The following is a 26,023-nucleotide window of genomic DNA, read 5'->3' as shown; positions in this document are numbered from 1 at the left end:
TATATTAGCTGCTTATTTTATTGTATCTGCTTTATCTTACACATAGGCATGTATTCAATGCTCCTATGTCGCCGTAAATAACAGTGAGTGTGCATGTTTTTTGGAGAGTAGTGAACTTTTCTCTCCTATTTTGTGCTTCCCTGTATTCAGCTCTGTTGCTTCTCCAAAAATATTTTGCGAAGCTAACTCCGTTCACCCTGCACTTCTCCCCATGTCTGTTCAATGGGGATTTTAGTGTCTCTCTCAAAAAGTGTATTCAATGCACAAATTGCGAGTCCTGCTAGTTTCTTTTTTTAGAGATGTTCTCCATTTTTCCCTCGGCATCTTTTTTAGGTTAACTGTAGGGCTTTCTTTGTTAAAGTTGTCATTTTTTTTTGTTTTTTATGGCTTATAAATTAAAAAAAATGTACTCTAATGTATTTATTGCAAGTGCCATAATGCTGTACTTCTATATTAATTTATTTGGAATTAATAAGTTATTTTAATGGTAACCAATAAGAAATCATTTTGGAATGCTCCTAGTAATTTCCCATGCTTCCTCTCTTCTTCCTCACCTAACCCCCAAACAGGCTTTTAAACACGCTAACAATTATAAAATAAATTAAATAAAAACACAGGGCAAAGAAACAATGCTAAAAGCACAACACAAGGATAAAGGCCAAACAGAACAAAATACACCCGTCTGCACAAACCCAATTAAAATAGTCACACAGCCATTTGTTGTATTTTTTTACAAAGGTTTAGAAAGGTAAATGTTTTGTTCAGTATTTATTTTACAAGTCCACAAATGTGAGGAACACAAGCTGCTGAGATGAACACCCTGCTCAGAAATATCCCAGTCTGACCAGCTTACGTGGAGAGCAGGAGAAAACAGATGTCTCCAGTTACAGCTCTCCCATTTGAACTCGCATAATTATGCTAAGTTCGCAAAAGGGGTCAGTGAGCTGGCCACACGTTGAATACTGAGGAAGTCAGAAATGAGGAGGTGAGAAAAAGTGGAGAGCACTTCAGCGAGATCACAGGGACACAGAACAGTGAGCGGTGAGCCAGACTCTCAAAAAACATTGAATACTCCCAATAGTTGTCTTCATTCTTATGAATAAAGAGCATAAATCTCTGGTTATTAACCCCTTCCCGACATTTGACGTATATATACGTCATGGCCGGGATGTACTTCCCGACACATGACGTATATATACGTCATGAATTTAAACTGTCACCGCGTCTATAGACGCGGTGACAGTTTAAACATGTCTGCTGTCCCTGACAGCAGACATGTCCCAGCATGCCCAGGGGGGGCGGCGATGCCTCCCCCCCGTCGGCGATCGCTGCGATTGGCTGTTCAATGTGAACAGACAATCGCAGCGTTTTCCTGTGTTACCGGCGAATCAGACGCTCGGTAACACAGGGATCAATCACCGCCGGGCGTGAGGGGGTCACCGGTGATGACCACACCTCACCCCACCTGCCCCCAAGGCTGTGATTGGTCCGTCGGACCGACGGACCAATCACAGCCATGGCGCGTGATTTAAACTAACGGTGACTGCGCTGCAGACGCCATTCCGGTCTGGAATTGCGTGCAGAGCGGTCACCGTGCCAATCTGTCGTGATATACTGACCTGATCCTTGCCTGATACTTACCTGATCACCGCTGGTAGCGTGCTGCCAGCAGCTGGATGCTTCCTGGATCTTGTGACTTCCTGTGTGCTGCTGCTGCTGCAGTGACAGATAGTGACAGATAGTGACAGATAGTGACAGATAGTGACAGAGAGTGCTATATTTTGTGTCTGCTGCCCCCCCTTTTGTGCTGATCAGCAACTTTTTGGGGGTGCAGGGTTTTTTTTTTTATATATATATCTGTCAGTTGCACCAAAGGTTGTGCTGCCTGTGCAACTGACTGCTGCCCCCCCCCCCCCCCTTTTGTGCTGATCAGTATAAATTAACTGATCAGCAACTTTTTGGGGGTGCAGGTTTTTTTTTTTATATATACCCTGTCAGGTTGCACCCACAGTTGTGTGCCTGCTGCCCCTCACTGCTAATCAGTGTTGCATCACTGATCTGCAGTTGTTGTTTTTTGGAGAGTGCAGTGGGGTTTTGTTTTTACACCCACGTTGCTTTTGTGGGTGTCCTGTGGCCGCTGAGCGCTGATCAGTGACGTACATCACTGATCAGCATTTTCGGCACAGGGTTGATCTATTTTTTTTTTTTTGGGATCAAATTCCTGTTGCCTTTTGAGTGCTGTTCAGTGACGGACGTTACTGACCAACATCTGTGCTCAATTTTTGGCGCAGGACCTTTTTTTTTTTTTTAACCCCTTCAAGGTTGTACCAAAAGCTGCCTTGAAGTTGCTGAGTGACGTACATCACAGATCAGCATTTTTGCCACAGGGTTGATCTAATTTGTTTTTTTTTATTGGGATCAAATTCCTGTATAAAGTATTTTTTTTTCTGCACTACATACACACTACACACTACATACCCCCCGTGTTGAAATAAAGTTTGTACCCCCCCTACACTATACACGTGTTGAAACATTACACTTACAGAAACACAAAAATAAAAATGGCATCCCAAATGTCATCCCAGTCATCCAGAAGAATGTATTCAGCGGAGGAGGCATATGCCATGCTTGCCTCTGACTCTGACACAGCCAGTGATGCAAGCGGGGAATTTGAAGGATTCGTCTTAACCTCATCTTCCTCCTCTAGTGATGAGGGACCCCCTCAAAGATGCCCCCGTAGAGCAGCTGAGACCCCCCCCCCCCAAAATGATTGATCCCGTATGGACCCCACCACGACAATTTTGAGCCCCAGGTTCCTGAGTTTTTGGCCATCCCAGGAATCCAATTTGATTCAACAGGTCTCAGAGAAATTGACTTTTTCAAATTATTTTTCTCTGATGATTTTATAAATTTAATGGTGGACCAAAGTAATTTATATGCCCAGCAGTTTATTGCTCAAAACCCCACGTCATCATTTGCTAGGTGGACCCCTGTAGATGCAGTAGAGATGATGACGTTTTGGGGTCTGGTGTTACATATGGGCATAGTAAAAAAGCCAGAAATTAGGCAATATTGGAGTACAGATGTTCTGTACAGCACCCCACTTTACCGTATGGTCATGACTCGTTTTGAGACAATCCTTAAATTTTTACATTACACCGATAATGCACAGTGCCCACCCAGAGATGATCCCACCTTTGACCGGCTATTCAAAGTCAGGCCGGTCATTGATCATTTCAGTGCCAAATTTGCAGAGATGTACATCCCTGAAAAATTTATTTGTATCGACGAGTCCCTTATACATTTTAAAGGAAGGGTTAAATTCCGCCAGTACCTTCCCAGTGAGAGGGCAAGGTATGGCATAAAAATGTATAAACTGTGTGAAAGCACCTCAGGGTACACCCACAGGTTTAGGGTATATGAAGGGAAGGATTCAAGAATTGAACCGCCAGAATGCCCCCCCTCCCTCGTAGGTGTTAGTGGAAAAATTGTCTGGGATTTAGTGCACCCCTTCCTGGATAAAGGTTATCACCTCTATGTGGATAACTTTTACACTAGCATCCCCCTGTTTAAGGCCCTTGGTTCAAGAGGTACAGCAGCTTGCGGTACTGTGCGCAAGAACCAAAGAGGCCTCCCAAAAACGCACATTGCCCAAGTACTGAGAAGGGGTGAAAGCAGGGCACAATCCACCGAAAATATGTTGTTGGTCAAATATAAGGACAAGAGGGATGTCCTTATACTGACAACAATTCACGGAGACAGTACCACCTCCGTCCCTGTACGAGGTACCAGTACCCACACCTCAAAACCTAATTGTATCCTAGATTACAATAAGTACATGGGCGGAGTGGATCTTTCAGATCAGGTACTGAAGCCGTACAGTGCCCTGCGGAAAACAAAAATCTGGTACAAGAAGCTGGCCGTGTATATCATCCAGATGGCACTGTATAACGCTTACGTGCTATTTCGTTCTACCAGCCAGAGGGGGACATTTATGCACTTTCAAGAGGAAGTCATAAAGGGCCTAATATTTGGGAATCAGCAGGCAGAGGGCCCCAGTACTTCTAGTACTGGCCCCCGTATTGTACCAGGGCAGCATTTTCCTAACGAAATCCCATCCACTGCAAAAAAAGGGCAGGACACAAAAAAGGTGCAAAGTTTGCTATAAAAAGGGAATAAGAAAGGATACTATTTTCCACTGTGAAACTTGCCCCGACAAACCCGGCCTATGTATAAAGGAGTGTTTTAAAATATACCACACATCTATGGATTATTAGGTTCATCATTTCACCGTGCTTCGGGGGTCTTGCTAATGCCACATAGCACCCACCATTCATTCCACCAGAATCTGAGCTGCAAAATCCAAAAATCACTCCTTCCCTTCTGAGTCCTGCCATGCACCCAACTGGTATTTTTTGGTCACATATGAGGCATTGCCATACTCGGGAGAAATTGGGGCACAGATTTTGGGGTGCTTTTTCTCCTTCATACCTTATGAAAATGAAAAATTTGGAGCCAGAACTGCATTTTTGTGTAAAAAAATGTAATTTTTCATTTGCACAGCCCAGTTGTATCAAAATTGGTGAAACCCCTGGGGGTTTGAAATGTACACTATACCCCTAGATAATTCCCTGAGGGGTGTAGTTTGCAAAATGGGGTCACTTGTGGGGGGGGGGTTCCACTGTATTGGTGCTTTGGGGGTCTTGCTAATGCGACATAGCACCCACCAACATTCCACCAGAATCTGTGCTGCAAAATCCAAATATCACTCCTTCCCTTCTGAGTCCTGCCATGCACCCAAATGGTATTTTTTGGTCACATGTGAGGCATTGCCGTACTCGGGAGAAATTGGGGCACAGATTTTGGGGTGCTTTGTCTCCTTCATTCCTTGTGAAAATGAAAAATTTTGAGCCAGAACTGCATTTTTGTGTAAAAAATTTAATTTTTCATTTTCACTGCCCAGTTGTACCACAATTGGTGAAACCCCTGGGGGTTTGAAATGTACACTATACCCCTAGATGAATTCCCTGAGGGGTGTAGTTTGCAAAATGGGGTCACTTGTGGGGGGGTTCCTAACTTTTAGCATCTTATGGTGCCTAGAAACCTACATGGTGCCTAAAAAAATAATCTCATAAAAAGGAGGCTCCAAAATCAAGTAGGTGCTCCTTCTATTATGAAGCCTGTGGTTTGGTCAACGTGCACACTAGGGCCACATATAGGATATTTATGAAAACAAAAGAATTGGGGGAATCAATTTTCAGTCACATTTCTCTAGTAAAATCTACTGTGTTCCTTAGAAAAATTTATTAAAATTGAAAATCTGCAAAAAAAATGAAATTTTGAAATTTCACCTACACTTTGTTTTAATTCCTGTGAAACACCTAAAGGGTTAACAAACTTCCAAAATGCTGTTTTGAATACTGTGAGGGGTGCAGTTTTTGAAATGGCATCATTTATGGGGGTGTCTCACATACAAGTCCCTCAAAGTCACATTAGAACTGAACTGGTCCCTAAAAAAATCAGTGTTTGAAATTTTCTTGAAAATTTGAGAATTTGCTATTCATATTTTAAGCCTCCTAGTGTCCAAAAAAATTAAAAGGAGGTTGAAATAATGATGGAAACATAAAGTATACATATGGTCTGTTAGTTATTAACTATTTTGAGTGGTATGATTATTTGTCTCACAAGCAGAAAATTTAACATTTTGAAAATTGCTAAATTTTCAATTTTTTTACGACATTTTGGTATTTTTCACAAAAAAACACAGACTGTATCGACCCAAATTTACCACTAACTTGAAGTACAATGTGTCACGAGAAAACAATCTAAAAATCACTGGGATAAGTAAAAGCAAAAAAAAGTTATCCCCACTTAAGTGATACATGTCAGATTTGAAAAAAAAGGGCTCTGTCAGGAAGGCAAAAACAGGCTGCGGCGGGAAGGGGTTAAGAGAGTTGGACACCAAACAATGTACACAGAAGTGTGCACGTCTATCACAGCAGCTTAACTGACTGTAGTCTCAGCCTCATCCCATTTGGTCACTCAACAGTGTTCTCCTATGGTTGAAACTTAAAATTGACCAGGCTTTACCCAATTCCCATCAGACCCTTTAAAGCAGTGATTTTCAACCTTTTTACCTTGTGGCACACTAAATACAGTTTTAAAATTGCCAAGGCACACAATGAGATACCCACAGGGCAAAACACATTGGTCCACACAGGAAAAAAAACTAATGGCCTATAATATACATTGGTTCTATACATGAAAAGAAGAAACCAGTAAACAGCAGTTGAGCTGGTGGTGGCTGTACACTGGTTTGGGCATCTCTAGATCTGGGGGCACACTACAGAACACCCCAAGGCACACTAGTGTCCCATGGCACAGTGGTTGAAAAACACTGCTTTAAAGGTACAACATTGTACAATAGACAAATGGTGGCAGAGCCAGCAGCTAGAGTGGATGAACACAAAGATACAGCTCTGTAAAGATTGCTTCTCAAATGGTCAGAAAGCTACTTTTTTTGCCACATATCCTTTTTCCTTTCTGCGGGTGGGGATGTAAGCATGGCTAAAACAGAATATGGAAAACTGGTTATATACTGCTAAATGAACATGGCTTTTCCACTGCTATTATTTATTTATTAGCAGTTTCTTCTATAGCTGCCATACAGTATACAAGATTATGGTTTAAAGCCGAGATAGCCAAAGGACAACTGTTCACACACTTGCTAAGCCCATATTACATAAGTGCAATTAACCGCCGTCTTTATCTTCTAGTGGTTTTGTGTTCCAGCTACTTGGTTGCACAATATAAGACATTCTTATGTCTGGTCATCAAGTATCCCCAACAGTGCATGTTTTCCAGGTCTCCACACAGAATCACAAGTAAAATAATTTGCTCCACCTGTGGATATTTAAAAATGGGTCTGAATAATGAACCTGCCGGATGACCTAAAAAATGTGCACTGTTGGGGGTACTTGAGGACTAGGGTTAGGAACCAATGGTTTAAAGAATGGTTAACTTGTATTAATTAGCTGACCACCATGAAAATATCAGATATACTATATAATCTAACTTCATCATGAACATGGGAAGGATTTCTTCACTGGGGCTAAGCAATGGGATTCATTTCCATGACATGACACTGACAAAGCACATACCTAAAATGTAGGTATAGAATTCCTTCTCATAGAATAGACCAGCCATGTCCAACCTGTGGCTCACCAGCCATTGTAAAACAACACTATTAGAACTGTCAGGTCATGCTGAGACTTGTAGTCCCTAACTCCATTCTAGACCCCCACCAATCCGGGTTCCGCCCTTTACACTCCACTGAAACTGCCCTGACCAAAGTCACTACCTACTATCGGCTAAATCCAAAGGCCTCTTCTCTATCATCCAGCTTGATCTGTTGGCTGCCTTTGACACTGTTGACACCCTCTGCTCCTTTGACATCACTGGCATTGTCTTCTCCTGGTTCACCTCATACATCTCCAATTGCTCCTTCTCCACTCCAAACTCCTCCTCTCCTACTACTCCGCAGCCAGTTGGTGTTCTCCAAGGGTCAGTCCTTGGCCCTCTCCTCTTCTCCCTCTACACCACCTCTCTGGGTACCCTCATCCGCTCCTACGGCTTTCATTACCACCTTTATGCTGATGATACCCTAATCTTTGGGAGATTAGAATTCATACACTGGCTAGACCTGGAGAATATATATATATTTTTTGACCATTGCTGAATAGCGTGCCGCCATCATAAACAGACAGCGGTAATTCATAGGCAACAACAAAATTCATTCTTTGAACTTTAACCTACATAACTATGTTCTAACACGAATATTACTTTAAGGGTATTTATAAGTCTACGCATTTCTCTGGAGAATGGCAATATATTTTACAGCACATGTATTAATATTATTTGGGAAACTTGGTGGTACAGTACTTATAATTAGCCCCATAGCATCCAGTCATATCACCTATGTGGAGTTTGTATGGTCTCTATTTTGGCTTCCAATGGAGCAAACACTAGAGGGTGTGTATATGTACTAGTATGTTATGGAGACTAGAGCAGATGTGACATTACTTGTACAGCATTACATACATATGTAGCCAATTTGTAGGTTGTAAAATATACAATATATCTCTCAATCCCTCACAATCTATAGGTCTTGTGTAATTACAGTAGAAACAAATCTTTATTGTATCCTACAGAGAGTAAGCTTGCAAGCAGGGCCTTCCTACTTCTGTCTGTGTCATGGTCATACTATAAAGGGTCACCAGGCAGTAGGGGGTCATTAAATGGTCAAGACAAGAAAAGGGTGGACGTGGCAATAATTGGTGCAGGAACAGGTGGACATACATTTTTCACTGTGTCGATTTGTAGATTTCTCATATGGACAGTGTTTGATTACTATGATCCAGGCATGCCTCTCTGCACTCCGCCTACTTGACCATCCATGTGGACTCTGATTGAAAAGTTCAAGATAAAACAACCCCCCCCCCATAGCCATGTTGACTTTTTGTTTAGGTCAATCTGGTCATCAATAACCATATGATGTCAACTTAGACACATGACCTATGGACCAGGAAATGTTTTAACCCAGTATACAGCATACATGAGTGATGACCAAATGCTGTAGTCAGTTATCTGAATGCATGGCTCTGGTGTAGAGGAATGCCATATTTGTACAAGAAATACTAAAACTCAAATGTAAGAATGTGTCCAAGGCCTGCTGTGTCATTTACATATACTAAATGAAAGCAAAAGATTACTATGCTGCAACACACTTCTTTCTTTTATACAGTACATACATGTGCATTCCACAGATGTTGCAAAAAACTATGCCTGGACACCCCTTAATGTAAACCAATATCTCAAACCAATTGGGCATACGTAAATGGAAAGACAACATTTAACTGTTTGCATGCTGTAAAACTGCAGCCTGCAAAGTCGTAATGCAATAGGACTGCGGCTGATTACTGCACCACTTGATGTGATTTGTAGATAAAGGAATATTATTACTGGGGTGTAGAGTTTTCTGCTTTGTGGCTCTAACTCTATGGAATTCTCTTTCCTGCACGGCATCACACGCAGCTCATACCACCCAGCTAGACTGCATTGCCAAAAAGGAAATATGTAACTGTACTTCAAAGATACCTGAAATCTACATCAATAAGGCTACTAATGTTAAGCAGGGGCACACAAATAATTTTTCTATAAATTGTATTGCATAAAGTATATTACATCCTTCACATAAATACTGACCCCATCTCAGAAGCTTCAAAATGAACAAGGAAAAATAACTTTATTAAAAGTATTTACAGAAAGCTGCAGCACAATGTCCCGGTAACTGCTGTTACCACTATAGAGAATCCAGCAAGTCATCATCAGTCCACTCATCCTATAAATGAAAAACAAAGGCGATGGTTAACTAGGAAAGCCGATGACTTGTCCAGGATCAGCCTATGTCACCTAAACATTTATTCTGCTTATGTTTGTAATATGTTTACTTGCAACATATACCCATTTTACATCGCTATGCCGAGTCAAACAATGAATCTCAAACCCAGGTCATGCGTAATCACATTAAACCCGGGTTGCCCATAATACAGAGGGTGACCCAGGTTTAACCTTTCTTATATTCAGGGTGTCCAACTGGGTTACAAGCTTTGGTGCTTTCACACTGCACCTCGACTCTGGTTGACACGTCAGTAGCCCAGGTCCAAGGTGCGGTGTAATAATATAAATAAAATATCTGTATATATCTGCACATACATTTGAGGTCCATGCAATATGCCTCTTCCATCATGTCTCTCTGCAACTTGCTGTCATTTACTCTCCCCCTGCCATTCCCTCCAAATAAACCAACAACTTTGCTTCTTGGCTTCACTTCCTCTCTTCTGACTTTCCCTCCATTATCTGAGGCAATTGCAACATCCCCATCAATAGCCCAATAAAGTCCCTTTGCCTCAACTTCTACCTCACATCTTCACTTGGTCTCTCCCATGGACCTCCTCTCCCTTCCAGGTGAATGGAAGCTCACTTCGTATGGGCTTTACCCACCGGTTTGATATTTCTGATTTCTCCTCTATGACCACCACCTGCTCTTGTAATTTATCTCTCTGCTTCTCCATCTCTAATGCTTAAGGCTACTATCACTAAGTGTGACACTGAGGCTATTGATGTCAGCTCCCTATTCAACTCGCATCTCTTCCCTATGCGCTCTCTCATGCCCTGAACAAGCCACTTCCCTAACGCTGTTGCTCTACTGACCACTATCCACCTTTGCAGGGAAGATGTCTACCGATCTAATCCCCGGAGATTTAGCTAGTGAAAAGTTACAGGAAATCAGCAGAAAGATCTCACAGTGAGAACCTATGTCTTTAGTCATTGTTGCAATGCTTTAGTGCAAATGTACATCTAGGTCAGGTGTTCTCAATTCAAGTTCACCAGTATCACTAACAGGTCATGTCTCCAGGATTTCTGCACATGTGAGTTAATCTATTGCTAGGACACTAATTACCCCACCTGCTTCCACGGGATGCAGTTTAAATCCCGGCGGTCAGGATCCCGGCGTTCAGAATCCCGACCGCCGAAATCCCAACACTTTCTCCCCCGTGGGTGTCCACGACACCCCTGGAGGGAGAATAAATTAGCGTGCCAAGCGTAGCGTGGCACCGGGCCCGCTGCGTGGCGAGCGCAGCGAGCCCGCAAGGGGGGGCGATCCACGTCCCCCCCTTGTCGGGATTCCGGCGGTCGGGATTTTGAACGCCGGGATTTCATACTGAATCCGCTTCAACAGACAGAAATCCTCAATGGCCTTTTGGGGATACTTGAAGACCACTGTGCTAAATGAATGTCAGAGATGAAAACACATGATAAAATGGGGACTATATAATACCCCTTTTACACCAAAAACCCTGGTCGGACCCTGGTCTTTGAATGCTGGAGTATCCAGGGTCTGACCCTGCTTTATACCCCATTTACACAGCACTTTGACCTGGGTCGGACCTGGGTCTGCACCATTTACACTGAACCTGGGTCAGCCCTGCCTTAAATAATATTTTATATATATATTTATAGAAAAATATATATATATATATATATATATATATATATATATAGAAATATAATATATATAGAAATATAATATATATAGAAATATAATATATATAGAAATATAATATATATATATATATATATATATATATATATATATATATATATATATATATATATATATATATATATATATATATATATATATATATATATATATATATATATCAGGGCTGACCCAGGTTAAGTGTTTTTTTTTTTTTTTTTTTTAAGGTGCTGGGGGTGCCGGAGGGTACCTGTCCTGCCTGCTGTGCTTGGTGTACCTGGGGGTACCGGGGTGCTGGGGGGTGCAAGGGGTGCTGAAGGTACCTGTCCTGTCTGCGGTCGGATCTCAGCGGAGAAGATGATGTGCGCCGTTGCTGTACCACCCCCCCCCCCTCCCCGGCAGACGGTCCCTGCGGCGTGCGGCGTATGGAGTGTCAGTGGCGGGGGTCCCTCTGGCGCATGGGAACTAGTACTAGTTCCTATGCGCTGGAGGGACCGCCGATACTGACACTCCATACGCCGCAGGGACCGGCTGCCGGATGCGGGGGGGGGGGGGTGATACAGCAGCGGCGCACATCATCTTCTCCGCTGAGATCCGACCGCAGGCAGGACAGGTACCCCCAGCACCCCCGTACCCCCAGCACAGCAGGCTGACAGGTACCCCCCTCTCCTCAGCAGCCGCAGGGACCCCCCTCCTCCCGCAGCAGCTGGGAACATCTTCCCCAGCGCTGCACGCTGTGGACCCGCTGCGGGTGCCTGCACCCGCAGCGGGACCATTTACACCGACATTTACACGGGTCCTATCCGTGTTCTACCCAGGTCAGGACCTGGGTAGAGGACCCGTGTAAATGGAAACGGATACCCCCCATTTACACCGCCGCGGATCCGGGTCTGACCCGCCGCTGACCCGGATTTTTCGGCGGTGTAAAAGGGGTATTAGAGATGGGCAGGTTCAGAATTAGGGCCAGATGCACCAGTCTTCAAAAGTGATAAAATGGAGAGTGATAAACAACCAACCAATCAGCACCCATCTTCCATGTTACAGACTGTGTTTGAAAAATGTCAGGCAGGAGCAAATTGGTTGGTTGTTTATCACTCTCCATGTAATCACTTTTGAAGCTTAGTGCAGCTGGTCCTTACTCGTTACTTGTATTTTTCACCTACGTAGCACGATTTTGGATTTATCCAGATTTATCTTATTGGCTATCCAAAACACATGAGAGCCAATAGAATATTAAGATGGCGTTTTTGAGATTTTAGTAAAGTCGAACACACTCATCTCTACAATCTATATATGTGAACAGATGATTTCTGAAATTTGGATTTTTAGTTAGACTGGATTATAAAGCATAGCAAACAGGATGGGTGTTTTGCAAGCAGCCAGGCATGGTGCACCTACTATTCTGTATAAATGGTCATAAACAAGGGAAACAAGTTGTGCAAACCTCTTCCGTTTTGGCCTTTTTTGATATATAACTGTCATCTTCATAGCCCTTTCTCTTCCTCCTAAAACAGCAAAGACAGATGTTATGCACTTGTGGTTTTATAAATATAAGGTCTGTTACCTGTGATACTGGATTACGCCGGTCACCTGTATACTACTCATATTACACTAACAGGAGGGATATAAGGACACATTCAGATATGAGTGGCAGAGACAAAACGGTTCATGACTCAAAACAAGATGCTACAGAGCTGGAGAACAGCGCATCCCAGATAACAAAGGTGCGGATGTTATGTGAACATTACTCAATACAGGTAAACAGCAACAGCATCAACATCCCTGACTCCAACAGAGCAGGTCTCTGGACTGTGGCTCTTCCAGGTAAAAAGGAGAGAGATACAGTATGGAGGCAGAGTGGTAAATGTCCAGGACCAGAAGGTAAGAATTGGACCACAGGCTAGACAGGAATGGTTCAGAACATACACTCAAATTTGAACTTAAAAGTTTCAAGAGCCTGTTACATATCACCACTTCTAAACTTCCTGTTTCACATAAATAATAATAATAATAATGCAAAGTAAAAAATACACCTACAGATGTAGCCATGCTCATTCATCTATGCCACGATGGGCATATGCATCACAGTATGCTGTGCTGTTAGGCATAGCTGCCATTCCCTCCATAGAAGTCTTTGATGTGCAAAAGTGTACACGCCATCCATGCCGCGATGCGTACACATCATGGGATGGATGAGCGTGGATACAACTACATCTGCTACTTACACATTGACCACGGAGGCAATCTCACTGCTGTGGCACTTTTCTAACTTCTTTTCGACCACAGCAACATCTTCGGGCCTGGGAAATTCATATTTCGATACCAGTATCTTCAATCCTGTAGGAGTCATTTAAATATACATATTAGTCTACTGTACTTCTAACATCTTTCCCAACAACAGATATTTAGAAGGGACTTCCTATCATTACACATAACATTCAGAGAGATATTTACTAACACGGTGCAAAGCAACCACACACACTTTTATGGTCTAAATAAAACACTGCCGGTTGGGTGCTACAGATTACTGTGCAGAACATACAATATCTATTATTTTATCATCTATGTGGATGAAGTAGGTTTGAATGCCTCCTCTATACAGATGTGTCCTCATACACCAAAGCTGCAGTCACTCCGACCAGCCCTGTGAGACTCTGCTAGTGTTGGGCCTCCTTTTTGCCCCGAAAACGTGTCTTACTTGCAATGTGATGTGGCCAGGATGCAAAAGGAGACTTCTGCTTAATTTGAAAGCAACACTTGTATAAATGTGTATACAGTAACTGGCTTTTTTTATTTCTTTCTTGAGGAATTATTTAATGTACATAACTTACAAATCTGCTGCTGAACTGTTGCTTTGGCCAATGTAATTTTAGCACAGACATGGTTGAAGATTGATTTTCATAGTGGAGTTTTATTGGTTATTGACACTGCCAATCACAATCATGGTCGGAGGATTAACACTTCCATCACTTAGGTAACTAGGGAGGGGCTGATGGTGAACTACATTTGTCCTTGGTCCTCTGTTATGTTGTATACACTGTTAATAAGTGTTGCTCTTTCTGCATGCTGCTAGTTTACCTCATCAAAAGTATGTTCTTTTGCACATGCGGTTAATGACCTATTTTCGTACTATAAGACGGGATCTGGTTTGTTATTGCCATGTGTTAAATGAATGCCGGCAATTAAATACCCTCGTCATAGGATCATTATGTACATAAAGAAAATGAAAACATACGTCTCATTCCATCCAGTAAATGTGCCATGGTTTCTTTATCATCCTTTAATGAGAGACACTCCAATAAATAACTGGAAGGCAAAGGAGAGATGTTTGAGCAAAAACATTGTCTGTGAAATGCTATGAATTATGATGAAGATTCTAGAAACACCAATGTGTCACATTCCTAGTGGACAGCATACCTTTCCATGTTTAGTCCCGCTCTAGAAGCACTAGATAAGACAGCTGTGAGAGCGATTATCGATGGCGTGAAAAGGAGACAGGCATCAGTTAGTGTAACACGGGTTATGAAGTCATCGGCTGTTTTTCTTAATATTTCTGGATTTTCCAGCATAGGATATCGAGTCTGTAATGAAAATTCGAGTTTCTGTATTACATGCAATGCATTCACCTCTCCATACATATTTCCACAGGACTCCTTAGGAGAAGGCTTGGTTTATTAATTTGGTTTTTAAGAAAAAAAATATTGTTCATTGTAGCACTGGCTACTGGCATCTAGGAGCCTCAGTGCTACCTTAATATCTCCTGGGATAGCTTGGACTTCTTTGCTGGATTCCAAAACTCTCAAATTATTGGCTATGCAACATACAACTACATTCACTTTTGTGCCTTAACAATCCTAAAGTACAGACTTGCTTCCAGTTATCTTTTACATATATTATAGCCCCTTTTTTTTTTGTTCAGGAAACCCACCTTTCAAAAGTGTGGCTACCTAAGATTAGTGTTCATTCTAGCACCCTGAACCTTTCAAAACTCTGCAGTTTCTCTTTCCTGCCTGGGGTATCGCTGTCTGCGTTGGTGCTTCTAGCACAGTCTGGTCTGTATTGAGATACAGGATATAAAGTGATAGAGACACCACAGCCAGAAAAAAGAGGAACTGCAAGGGTTTGGAAAGGTGACTTTTTTGTTTGGGTCCCGCACTGGATACTCCACTATATAGACTCAATTGTCAGGAGTTTAGTGAGTGAAGTAAATAATTTGCAATAGATCCAAATCCTCTCAAAAAGAGAGGGGGATCTTTTAGTATTAATAGGTTGGAGGTGCACCCCAGAGTCAGTGGTAAGTATATGTTAAATAACACAGAGAAAAAGAAGACTCTTTTTGGGGGCACTCTTGAGAAGTAGTTTACATATATTTATGTGTAAACAAAAATACCCATGAACTACCGAGATATGTGGAAAAAGTTTATGTAATATTGGTACTTAAAACTTAGCTTTTAATTAAATGTTTTAATATAAGTGGTAATACACACAATATATAACAATATATATCAACCATCTATGAGCTCTAAAGCCTGATTTTTTGACAAATGTTTTGTTCTGAATGAAGAGCTCCTTTTCGTGCTGACATAATGACATGTGGGCTACAGTGCATCTTTTAAACTTTATTGTTATATATTGTGTGTATTACCACTTATATTAAAACATTTAATTAAAAGCTAAGTTTTAAGTACCAATATTACATAAACTTTTTCCACATATCTCGGTAGTTCATGGGTATTTTTGTTTACATATAAATATATGTAAACTACTTCTCAAGAGTGCCCCCAAAAAGAGTCTTCTTTTTCTCCGTGTTATTTAAGGGTTTGGAAAGGTGCAAGGTGCTAGAATGAACACTATAAGATTGCATGTAAGCATCACACACACACAGGCTTAGTTAGCCAGCTCGAACGACAGAGCTAACAGGGTGAAGCTTTAATTGTACATCTATATCTATCTATCTATATATCTAGCGTCCGTGAGTCTCCGAAACACTGCTATCTGCTGGCAGTAAGTAAAACTACATCTCTATCTCACATACAGAAACACAGAGGCAATCACAAGGTACCAAACTAGTTTTCGAAGCGTTTGCTTCAAGCGGGCTTAGCGAGTAGGAAGTATGAATTGCATGCAACACACACAGGGGGTTATTCTGGTTGATTCGCAGCCTTGCAAATCCACCAAACCCTACCCGGCGAATGTCCGCCCACCCGCCTCCCCCCTCGCAGTATGTATGTATGTATGTATGTATGTATGTATGTATGTATGTATGTATATATATATATATACACACACATACACATATATATATATACATACACACTTCATCATAAAATGAATGGAGCTGACGGATGAGTCCAACAGAAAAGGTGTGAAATGTATTCTAACATTATTGCATGCTCATACTAGTGCTGGATAATTGACTGATTCAGACCTGATCGCAAAAACAAAATCTTTCTCAAATGGACAAAACCATGTGCACTGCAGGTGGGGCAGATGTAACATGTGCAGAGAGAGTTACATTTGGGTGAGTTATAGTTTCTGTGCAGGCCAAATACTGGCTGCTTTATTTTTTACTCAAGATTTTGAATTGGTCATCAAGTCTGAATCATGCTTTTCTATCCTGAAAGTAAAGCTGGCCATACATCTACAGATCGATTGTCAGATTGGGCTGGTTGGAACAAAAACCTGGTAATATCCAAATGACAGTTTGGCAATTTCCCAGCATTTCAAAGCAAACAATCACTTGGCATCTGCTCTCATTCATTACCAGGTTTTTGGTTTTTCAATCAGCCAGATCTGACAATAAACTGTCTATGGATGGCTAGCTTAAGGCACTCATATGTCTGATTCACTTGAATCAATAAAAAAGAATGTTCACAAAAGAATTACATCTTATATTCCAACCTAAAAAGGCAAAGCAGGGTATAAATCAGTCATTGGAGGGAATTTAATTCTGCATAATAGGTTTAGCATCGCGAATTTCAGTAGTGCCAACAAAACAAGTTAATTAATAAATGCAATGTTACAGAACACAAACATAGGGGCAGATGTATTAAGCTTTGTGAAGAGATAAACTGGAGATAAATTGGAAAGAGATAACGCACCAGCCAATCAACTTCCAACTGTCATATTTCAAACACAGCTGATTGGCTGGTGCGTTATCTCCTTCCAATTTATCTCCACTTTATCTCAAGTTTATCTCTACGCCAGGCTTAATACATCTGCCCCATTGTACCCTAACGATACCTTTAAATCAATTAAATATCCTTCAAACGGTCGGTATGGATTGTGCACGATAAGGTGGAAATTCAGCTGCTGGATGAGCAATAACTCATACTCCAGAATGTGTTCCAGGATCCTTTCCTGGGTGGCTGCGTTTTCTGGTAGGTTCCCCACAAACTGGACGCTGGATACATTAAATTCATCTACTTTACAAGCCAGGAAAGCACAGGTCAGCCTGAGGTGCAAAGACAGGACATAGTCATTCAGTTATAGTCATCTTCTACAGTAAGAAACTCAACTTACATTGGGAGCTGTGCTTATGCACACAAACAATAAGAAAGTATAAAATGCAGATAGATCAAAATATATATATAAATATATATATATATATATATATATATATATATATATATATATATATATATATATATATATATATATATATATATATGTATGGATCATTAGGAAGACAGCATGATGGTCGACAAGCATTAAGGTCAACATGACTGTAGGTCGACAGGGTCATTAGGTCAACATGGGGAAGGTCAACATAGGGCACACATTTTATTCTCCCACCACACCCTAGTGGACGGTAGGGCATGAAATACCACCTGTCGACACATGTCGGCTCAAAAGAAAATTGTGAAAAACCCCATGTCGACCTAATGCTTGTGTTGACCTACAGTTATGTTGACCTTACTGCATGTCGCCTAATGCTTGTAGATCTAGTGACCGTATCCCTCAGATCATGCAGTCTAACAGTATTGTTCTATCTATTTCTGTAAGCAGCTTACATTATTATACGTGGGTGATGCTCCATAACTGAATTATTCAGGTAAAAGCGTTTGAAATACATACATGCTGTCCCCTGAAAGAAACAGATAACATTAACAAATGATTAAAACAAGCAAAAAAACACATATAAAATATAGAGCCTGGATGCATGCTGCAAGTCTTTTTACATAATAGGATTTTGTATAATGTAAGATACAAGAAAGCTCAGTGGTCACAAGTAATATGCAATACATGCCTCCGTCATTCCGTTTTATGGCTGTTTAACAGAGGACAGACTGAAACTCACATGGAGACCATGGGGTAAATGTAATAGCCTGTGTGACTTGCAGGCACCAGCGAGTTCCTGGTGTCTTAAAAGGGGCAATCATTAAAAGGCAAAATCAGTTAGGGGATTGCTGGGAATTTGCAGATGCCTATATGTACAGTTCCATAGAAAGAAGGAGGTAGATACTGTACATGGACATCTTACCAAAGAGGAAGGAAGTGTGGCTGTGAGAATACATCATGTTCTCTTTTACCTTGCTCGATCATCTGCATGGCCAAGATGTCCACAAGTGATGCACCTGCGCCTCGCCATACCGACCAGCTATCTCTGAAGCCACATTCACACTACACAATTTTTTTTAAATATATCGCTAAAAAGAACAAAATCTTTTAAACAACTGTAGTGTGTATGCTCAATATAATTAACGATCCCCCCTGCCCCCAATCATCTGAACATGCAGGTCAATTTTGACTATCAGAATCAGCTTTATTGGCCAGGTATACTTGCGTATACAAGGAATTAGATTTGGATTGCTGTGCAACAGCCGGTAAGGTAACAGTACAGATATACATAACACATACAGGAATACGGTAGATGTACCCTGGGGATTATAGACGAAGGGACCATATATTTGCTGGGCAGCACAGTGCCTAGGCAGCCATCAGCAGGTGGTTGTTGCAACAGCCCGGCAGATAACTATATAAGCAGAGACAGTACATTTATCACACAGGGAACATATACCCGCTGAGCTGCACAGTGCCGAGGCAGCCATTAGCGGCACCACTGGTAGCCGCAACAGCCAGGCAGGCAACAGAAAAAGCAGAGACAGCACAGTTATCGCACAGGTAGCATGTTCAGCGAGGTCCCATTGACAAACCTAAACAACATCATTAACTATATCATTCAGCTTAAATGCACTATATTGTCCATCTGTGGCCATTAATGATATTGGTCATGCTGCGGGCCGTCTAGTGTGTTCGGGGCTCAAGCGAGCTTCAGTTCCTCCTGTCAAATGCAGGTGGACATGTCCTAAACAGTATTTTGTAAGTTTCCATTAATTATTTATTAAAGATTAAATAATTTACCTGTACTCTTAATTCGATCCTAGTGTTCATTCTAGCACCCTGCATTTTCCAGAACCCGAGCAGTTCCTCTGCCCTGCGTGGGATGTTGCTCCCTGCTGCGGTGCTTCTACCACAAGTCCGGTCTGCATATCAGTGGTAAAATACAGACCATGCGGTGCTAGAAGCACCACAGCAGAGAGCGACACCACGGTTCAGGGAATAGGAAATGCAAGATTTTTGGAAGATACAGAGTGCTAAAATGAACACATAGGGCCAGATGTAACAAGCTTCAAAAAGTGATAAAAAAAATGGAGAGTGAAACAACTAACTGCCATATTACAGGCTGGGTTTGAAAAATGACAGTTGAGCTGGTTGATTATCACTCACTATTTTATTACTTTTTGAAGCTTCAACTGGGCCTAAATCTTCTTTGAAGTTCAAGTGTAATGTTTGTATCTTCTTAAAGTGTTTATTTCCAACTGTATGGGGGTTGAAAAAAAATGTTCTGGTTTAATACTTTATGGCCTATAGATTACACTAACACAGGAATTAGGTGTAATGCTGCCCATACACTTGTGAAATATGTATACAATCATTCCATTTCAACCAATTCTGGCCGATAAATCGAATGATTGTATGCATTTTTAAGGGACTTTTCGACGCAATGCGCGGCGGGCACGCCGTCGAAAAGTCCCTTAAAAATGCATACAATCATGTTGATAGATATTATGTGCTGCACATAATATCTATCGAATTGTAGGAGCAGTCGCATGTGGTTTTTAACCACATGCGATTGCTCGAATACAATCCGGGGGTGGGGGGCGGAGGGGACGCATTCAGCGGTGTGGGGTTTGGGGAGAGGGGGCCTTAGGGACCACTGGCGGCGTACCTGCATCTCGTATCAGGGGGCGGCGGCGTAGTGTAGCGCTTGCGGGAGTCAGTGGTGGCGGGAGAATTGTTTAAAATACTGGGTTGACCTGTGATTGGTTGAGAGAGCTCAGCCAATCACAGGGCAGCCCAGTGTTTTAAACAAATCTGCCCCCACCGCTGACTCCCGCAAGCGCTACTGCTAGCATAAACTACTCCGCCGCCCCCTACCCGCCCTCTTCCAGCACCCGATGTGCCATCGGAAGATGGCCTGCGACATCGGGTGCCGACTTTTGCATCCAAAAATTTGATCGGATTCGATTGACATCGTACTTCGAATCCCATTGCATAAGTGTATGGCCACCATAAATTTACTGCGTTCTATTAATCCTTTCATGAAAGTAGAATATATTCATGGTGGGTTTTTTTCTATTTTCAAAGCATTATGGAGATGGGACATCTTGTGGTTGGCTACTCACCAGGACAGATTTTGGCATTGCTGGCTTGAAAGCATTGCAGAAATCAATCATTTTTTTCTCATAACTTTTACATATGATCAACTCTTCATCAGCATCCAGACTGAATATCTCCTGCAGTTGTGCCTGCAAAGAACAGCTTACATTAGGTTCCCAAACTTTTTTAAATCATGGTGCCCCTAAGCCAAAGTTTTTCATTGAGAAATTCAGAAAATCAAATCAAGTAAATTGTGTTTATATGTCATCCTTGGGTTCACTTATGCATGAATGTGGTGAGGGACAGGATTCACTTCTGTTTGTCCACATATTTTGACCCTTATTCAGATCTGATCGCAGTACAAATTTGTTCTCAAAATGGGCAAAACCATGTGCACTGCAGCTGGGGCAAATGTAACATGTGCAGAGAGTTATGGTGTGTACACATGGTACAATCCAGAATGAGATTTTGACTATCCATGTCGGCGTGGAGTTGATTTTATATAGTGTGGCGAGCGCAGCGAGCCCCGCGAGGGGACGTGTAATACATGTCACGTAAAACGCGGCCGCTCGCCACGCTTCGGGCTCGGTGGCTCGCCACACTATATAAAACAAACTCCACGCCGACATGGATAGTGGGGGTATGAAAAGGTCGGAGGACGCGTACCGCTGCCCCTCACTACGCTTCGGATTGGCGTTGGTAGTGGGGGTGGCGTGGGGGTGCATTTAACATTGTAAGCACCCATTAGTGTGCTTATACAATTTAAAATCTCATCTCATCGTATGCCATTGTATGGCATATACAATGGTATACAATTTTAAGTTGTATAAGATGCCATAAGGTGGAAATCGTGGGCGCCGTGCTAAGACACAAGTACCCCAGATATCCCAAACGCCACTATTACAGTCGAGGCTTTACAGTTAACCATACATGAGCAAATGACTTCATTAATGCCTCAGTCAATTTGATTTAATCACCAGGACACAAACATGGATAACCCCATACTTTGGGAGCAGGGCCTGGCAGGGATGTCATTTGCCCAAAGATAGCAAATGCCTCAGGTTATAGGGCACAAGGCGCGTCTAAATTGCATCTTTTAACCTTGCCTCCATCATACATATGCTGAGTGTGTACTTTTTTTTAATCAGCATTCTGCCGGCTTCCAAGGGAAGTTGGAGAGTCCCCTACACTTCCAGGGCTGCATGAGGCTACTCTAAAAATAAGGAGCCTCTCACAGCTTCTTGGAGGGTAGGCAAGTATGGATACTCTAAAATGGTTGGGATCATTTGGTCTACAGCATGATGGTCGACAGTCATTAGTTCGACAGTCAAAAGGTCGACATGGGGTTTTTAATTTTTTTTTACCTGAATGTCAACACCGTCGACATGGACACAGTTTTAAGTGCACCGCAGGCCCTCGCATCGCTTGTTGCGCTCACTATGCGTCGGGCATGGTGCCTCGATATACTCGGCACACTATTTTATTCTCCCACCACGCCCTAGTGGATGGTAGGGCATGAAATACTGCCTGTCGGCACATGTCGGCTCAAAAGACAGTGAAAAAACCCATGTAGACCTTTTGACTGTCGACCTAAACATTGTCGAACTAATGACCTGTCGACCTAGAACCATGTCGACCTAATGACTTGACCATCATGCTGTAGACCAAATTACAGCATCCCCTAAAAACCTGGGCTGTAATGATGGTTAGGAAACTCTGTACTATACAGATAACAGAGTCAGAGTTACTTTACCTTAATTCACATTCCAACCAATCAAAACCCTGCCAGAGACAGCTTCTCTCCACAGAAGGAAGTCTGATTGGCTGGTGTCATATAAGGGGGCTTTTTTTTTTTATTTTATTTTGCTAATTGAAACAGAAAGCAAAGCCTTCCATCCATTTATAAATCACTCAACCCATACTAGGGTATTTGAAGTTATATATACACTAATGAGGGGCACCGCAGGTGCAATCTGAGATTTCTCCACAGTAACCCCTTCTGTCAATGGAATGCAGCAGTGAAATGCAAAGTTATCACTGATGAAGGGCTTTACATTAGAACATGAACAAACCCTTTAGGGAAGGTTTGTATGGTATCTCCTCCAGTAGATACTTTTCCTCAGTCCCCTTTTCCCTCTGACAATCAGTAAAGTGCTGGAAAAGAAGACAGTCACCTCACAGTGGAGGCTCAATTAAGAAGCAGGACTGCATTTGGGAGCAGGAGGTCCCCTGGTAAAGTGAATGACACAATGCTGTGTGCACTGCGTTTCTGATGGAGACTAGAGACAGGAGGTTGTACGATAAGGCAAGCCTCAGGTTATTGTAGTTGCACCTTTCTAGGCCAACCGGTACTTACTGTCCCTTCCAGAAGTGCGAGGAAAGGGATGCAGTTAAAATCCCGGCGGTCGGGATCCCGGCGTTCAGAATCCCGACCGCCAGAATCCTGACCGCCAGAATCCCGAACACTTTCTCCCTCCGTGGGTGTCCACGTCACCCCTGGAGGGAGAATAAATTAGCATGCCGAGCGTAGCGAGGCACCGGGCCCGCTGCGTGGCGAGTGCAGTGAGCCCGCAAGGGGGGGGCGATCCACGTCCCCCTTTGTCGGGATTTTGAACGCCGGGATTTCATACTGAATCCCGAGGAAATGCTAGGCCACCTAAAAGCCTCTCCTCTATGCTGATAATAGCAGCGCCAAAGTGAGCTGGATACCTTTCACCAGTTGGGAAAGTCACATAGAATGGCTATACATCATCAGACAGACAGATCACATATGTGACATTGCCATACACTCCCAGATATCTGATCCATGTCTCTGATGCTGAGGATATGTTGAAAGATTTTTTTGACCAACAGGGTGATAATTGCTGCTCAGTTACTGCCATACCTAATCAGGGAATTCCTTCAGGGGCTGCAATGTTTTATATATATTTTTTAATTGTAATAATGCCCAACTATCCAAATGGAGGGCAGCGCAGTATTGGGGCATATTACCAAGCTATGGCATGATGGGGGCTGGATGGTGTTATCACCATTTATGGACGTTACCAATAAGTACCACCATGGGTTGATCCGCAATAGTAAACGGGTGCCAGACGGGATCCCGACTGTCAAAACACTGACAGACGGGTTCCCGACGGCCACCTGCTATTTTCCCTCGTGGCGAGCGCAGCGAGCCCGCAAGGGGCTTAGTTGCGCTCACCATGCTGTCTGGGTCCGGCCAGTCAGGATCCCGACGTGGGGATAATGACTGTCGGACCCCTGTACCACATCCATAGTAAACACAGGGTAGTTGCTAAATCCAAGTGGGCTAAAAGGACATTTCACGCCCAGGTGGGGGAAGAAGGAAAGGGTAGTAACATTCGCTCACCACCGTACCTGAAGCATGGCGAGTGTCCATTTGTGCCCCTTCTTCTCTGATCTTGGTCCTCCCCTGTCACGTGACAGGTCCTTTAGCCCACTTGGATTTAGACCTAACAGTGAGCACAGGCCCCACTATGTGTATGTGGCATATGCATATGTGCACAGCTTGTTAAAGGTAGCTAATAACAATAGCAGAACCGTACATGGTCATCATCAGTGCAGTATGTATGCACTAGCTAAGTATAGTAAATTAATTACTTTATTTACTATGTAATATGGGGCGGGGCTATGGCGAAAGTGGGCGGTCCGTGGCGATGTCGCACATGTGTGCGGTGCAAATACATCGGCAGGTAGCCCTGGTGACATGTGATGTGGGTCTACGTGCATAGCACCAGCAACCTACCTGCCCCATCCTGCCGATCTTCCCCCGGTACCGGCTGTTAGCCTGGGCTCGGAGCCGCCGCGGCTCCTCATCGCTGGGGAAGGTCCAGTGCTTCCTTTGAGTACTGTTGTGGTACATAGCGCTGCTGCGTCTCCCACTCCACACGCGCACGCCTTACACGTCATACCCTGCGCGGCGCTTGCGATGATGTCACGACGTCAGTGCTAGGAATACGCCACACACACAGGGTAGAGACGAGACGAGCGTGTTTGTTTTGTGCAGAAGGCGAAGGAGATCAATGTCATGTGCGTGTGACAGGAACAAAACTGTACACCTGCCCCGCATTGTTGCCGTCACTGTTCCCATCCCATACAGCTATGGCTTCTCAGCTGCCGGCAATGATGGTGCTCGCAGTTCCCTTTCAACTAAAGAAATTACGGTTGCCTGAGCTGCAGTTTAGTTGCAGTGATCGGCTTAGCGCAATTACATGTTGTTGACATGGTGTAATATAAACATACATCTATAATAATGTGATGGTTGGCAGGAGTATCTGATGTTGCAGACCTGTTACTCCAGTGGTCGAAGTAGAAATTTTGAAGTGGGGGGGTTATGGGAAATTTATATCAGGTTGTATTAATGTGTACATACTTTTTCATTAGTGTAGGTGTCATGCCCTGTACTCATGGATATAAAAAAACAGGTCTTAATATGAGAAAAGACACCTAAAGTTTCTAAAATTAAAAACATGCACTCAGGCCGCAATATGAAAAAATACACACACACACGCATCCCAAAAAAAAAATTAATTCATGGGATCCATAGGAAAAAAAATGAAATTAATTGACTACGCATAAAAAATAAAACATGGGCCCGCAAAAGGAAAATAATAAAACACTGACTTTTGGTGTGTACACATGGTGAGATTCCTTTGCTATTCGACTTAAGATTTGATTGATATGCAATCTTTGCTAACTCTGTACTATTTACATACAATTCATGCTATCTACATTCAATGTGCACTATATAGTCATTGCTGCACTGTCTATTTGGCTTATTGATTTCAGCTGAACGGGAGCTCGCATCGGCATTGAATCAGGCAAGAAAGCTTAAAAACATGTTCTATCTCCATACGATGTATATGCGATCCCGATTCGATTTTGACTATATAGTGTAAAAATCTATAATGTCAAATTGGACCGTGTTTACACAGCATTCGTTTAAAAAAAGAAACACAACATTTTTAAAATAATAAAACATGTCAGCTTAAGGGCACATTTAAGCTTACATGTTTTATTATTTGGCCAACCGGATGTGTTTGACAGTGTGTAAACAATAGAAAATAAATGTGTTCATTACAGTGCAGCACGTTCTCTGATTGTACTCAGCGGTACGCAGTAGATCAACCTTATTCTCTTTATCTTTGGATGTGGGTATATCAATAATACAATTCGGGTTGTACTAAAAGAATGATCACAAAAAGGGGATGATCAGGACGATTGCCTGCAGTTCCCATT

General features: G+C 42.5%; 1 protein-coding gene across 1 annotated transcript; it reads right to left on the bottom strand.

The window, feature by feature from the left end:
• Nucleotides 1–9,205: 9,205 nt before the first annotated feature.
• Nucleotides 9,206–24,737, bottom strand: CCNH (cyclin H). Its single transcript, XM_083151824.1, has 9 exons — nt 24,531–24,737; nt 20,794–20,916; nt 18,118–18,191; nt 17,348–17,558; nt 14,522–14,685; nt 14,340–14,410; nt 13,330–13,441; nt 12,549–12,609; nt 9,206–9,400 (listed from the first exon to the last, which is right to left on the bottom strand). The coding sequence occupies exons 1-9, from the start codon at nt 24,645–24,647 to the stop codon at nt 9,362–9,364; spliced, it is 972 nt and encodes a 323-aa protein (XP_083007950.1). The 5' UTR covers nt 24,648–24,737; the 3' UTR covers nt 9,206–9,361.
• Between the last annotated feature and the right edge of the window lie 1,286 nt (nt 24,738–26,023).

This window comes from Crinia signifera, chromosome 1 (assembly GCF_055691185.1).
Source record: "Crinia signifera chromosome 1, ASM5569118v1, whole genome shotgun sequence".
NCBI lineage: Eukaryota > Metazoa > Chordata > Amphibia > Anura > Myobatrachidae > Crinia > Crinia signifera.
This window is presented reverse-complemented; position numbering and strand designations above follow the sequence as displayed.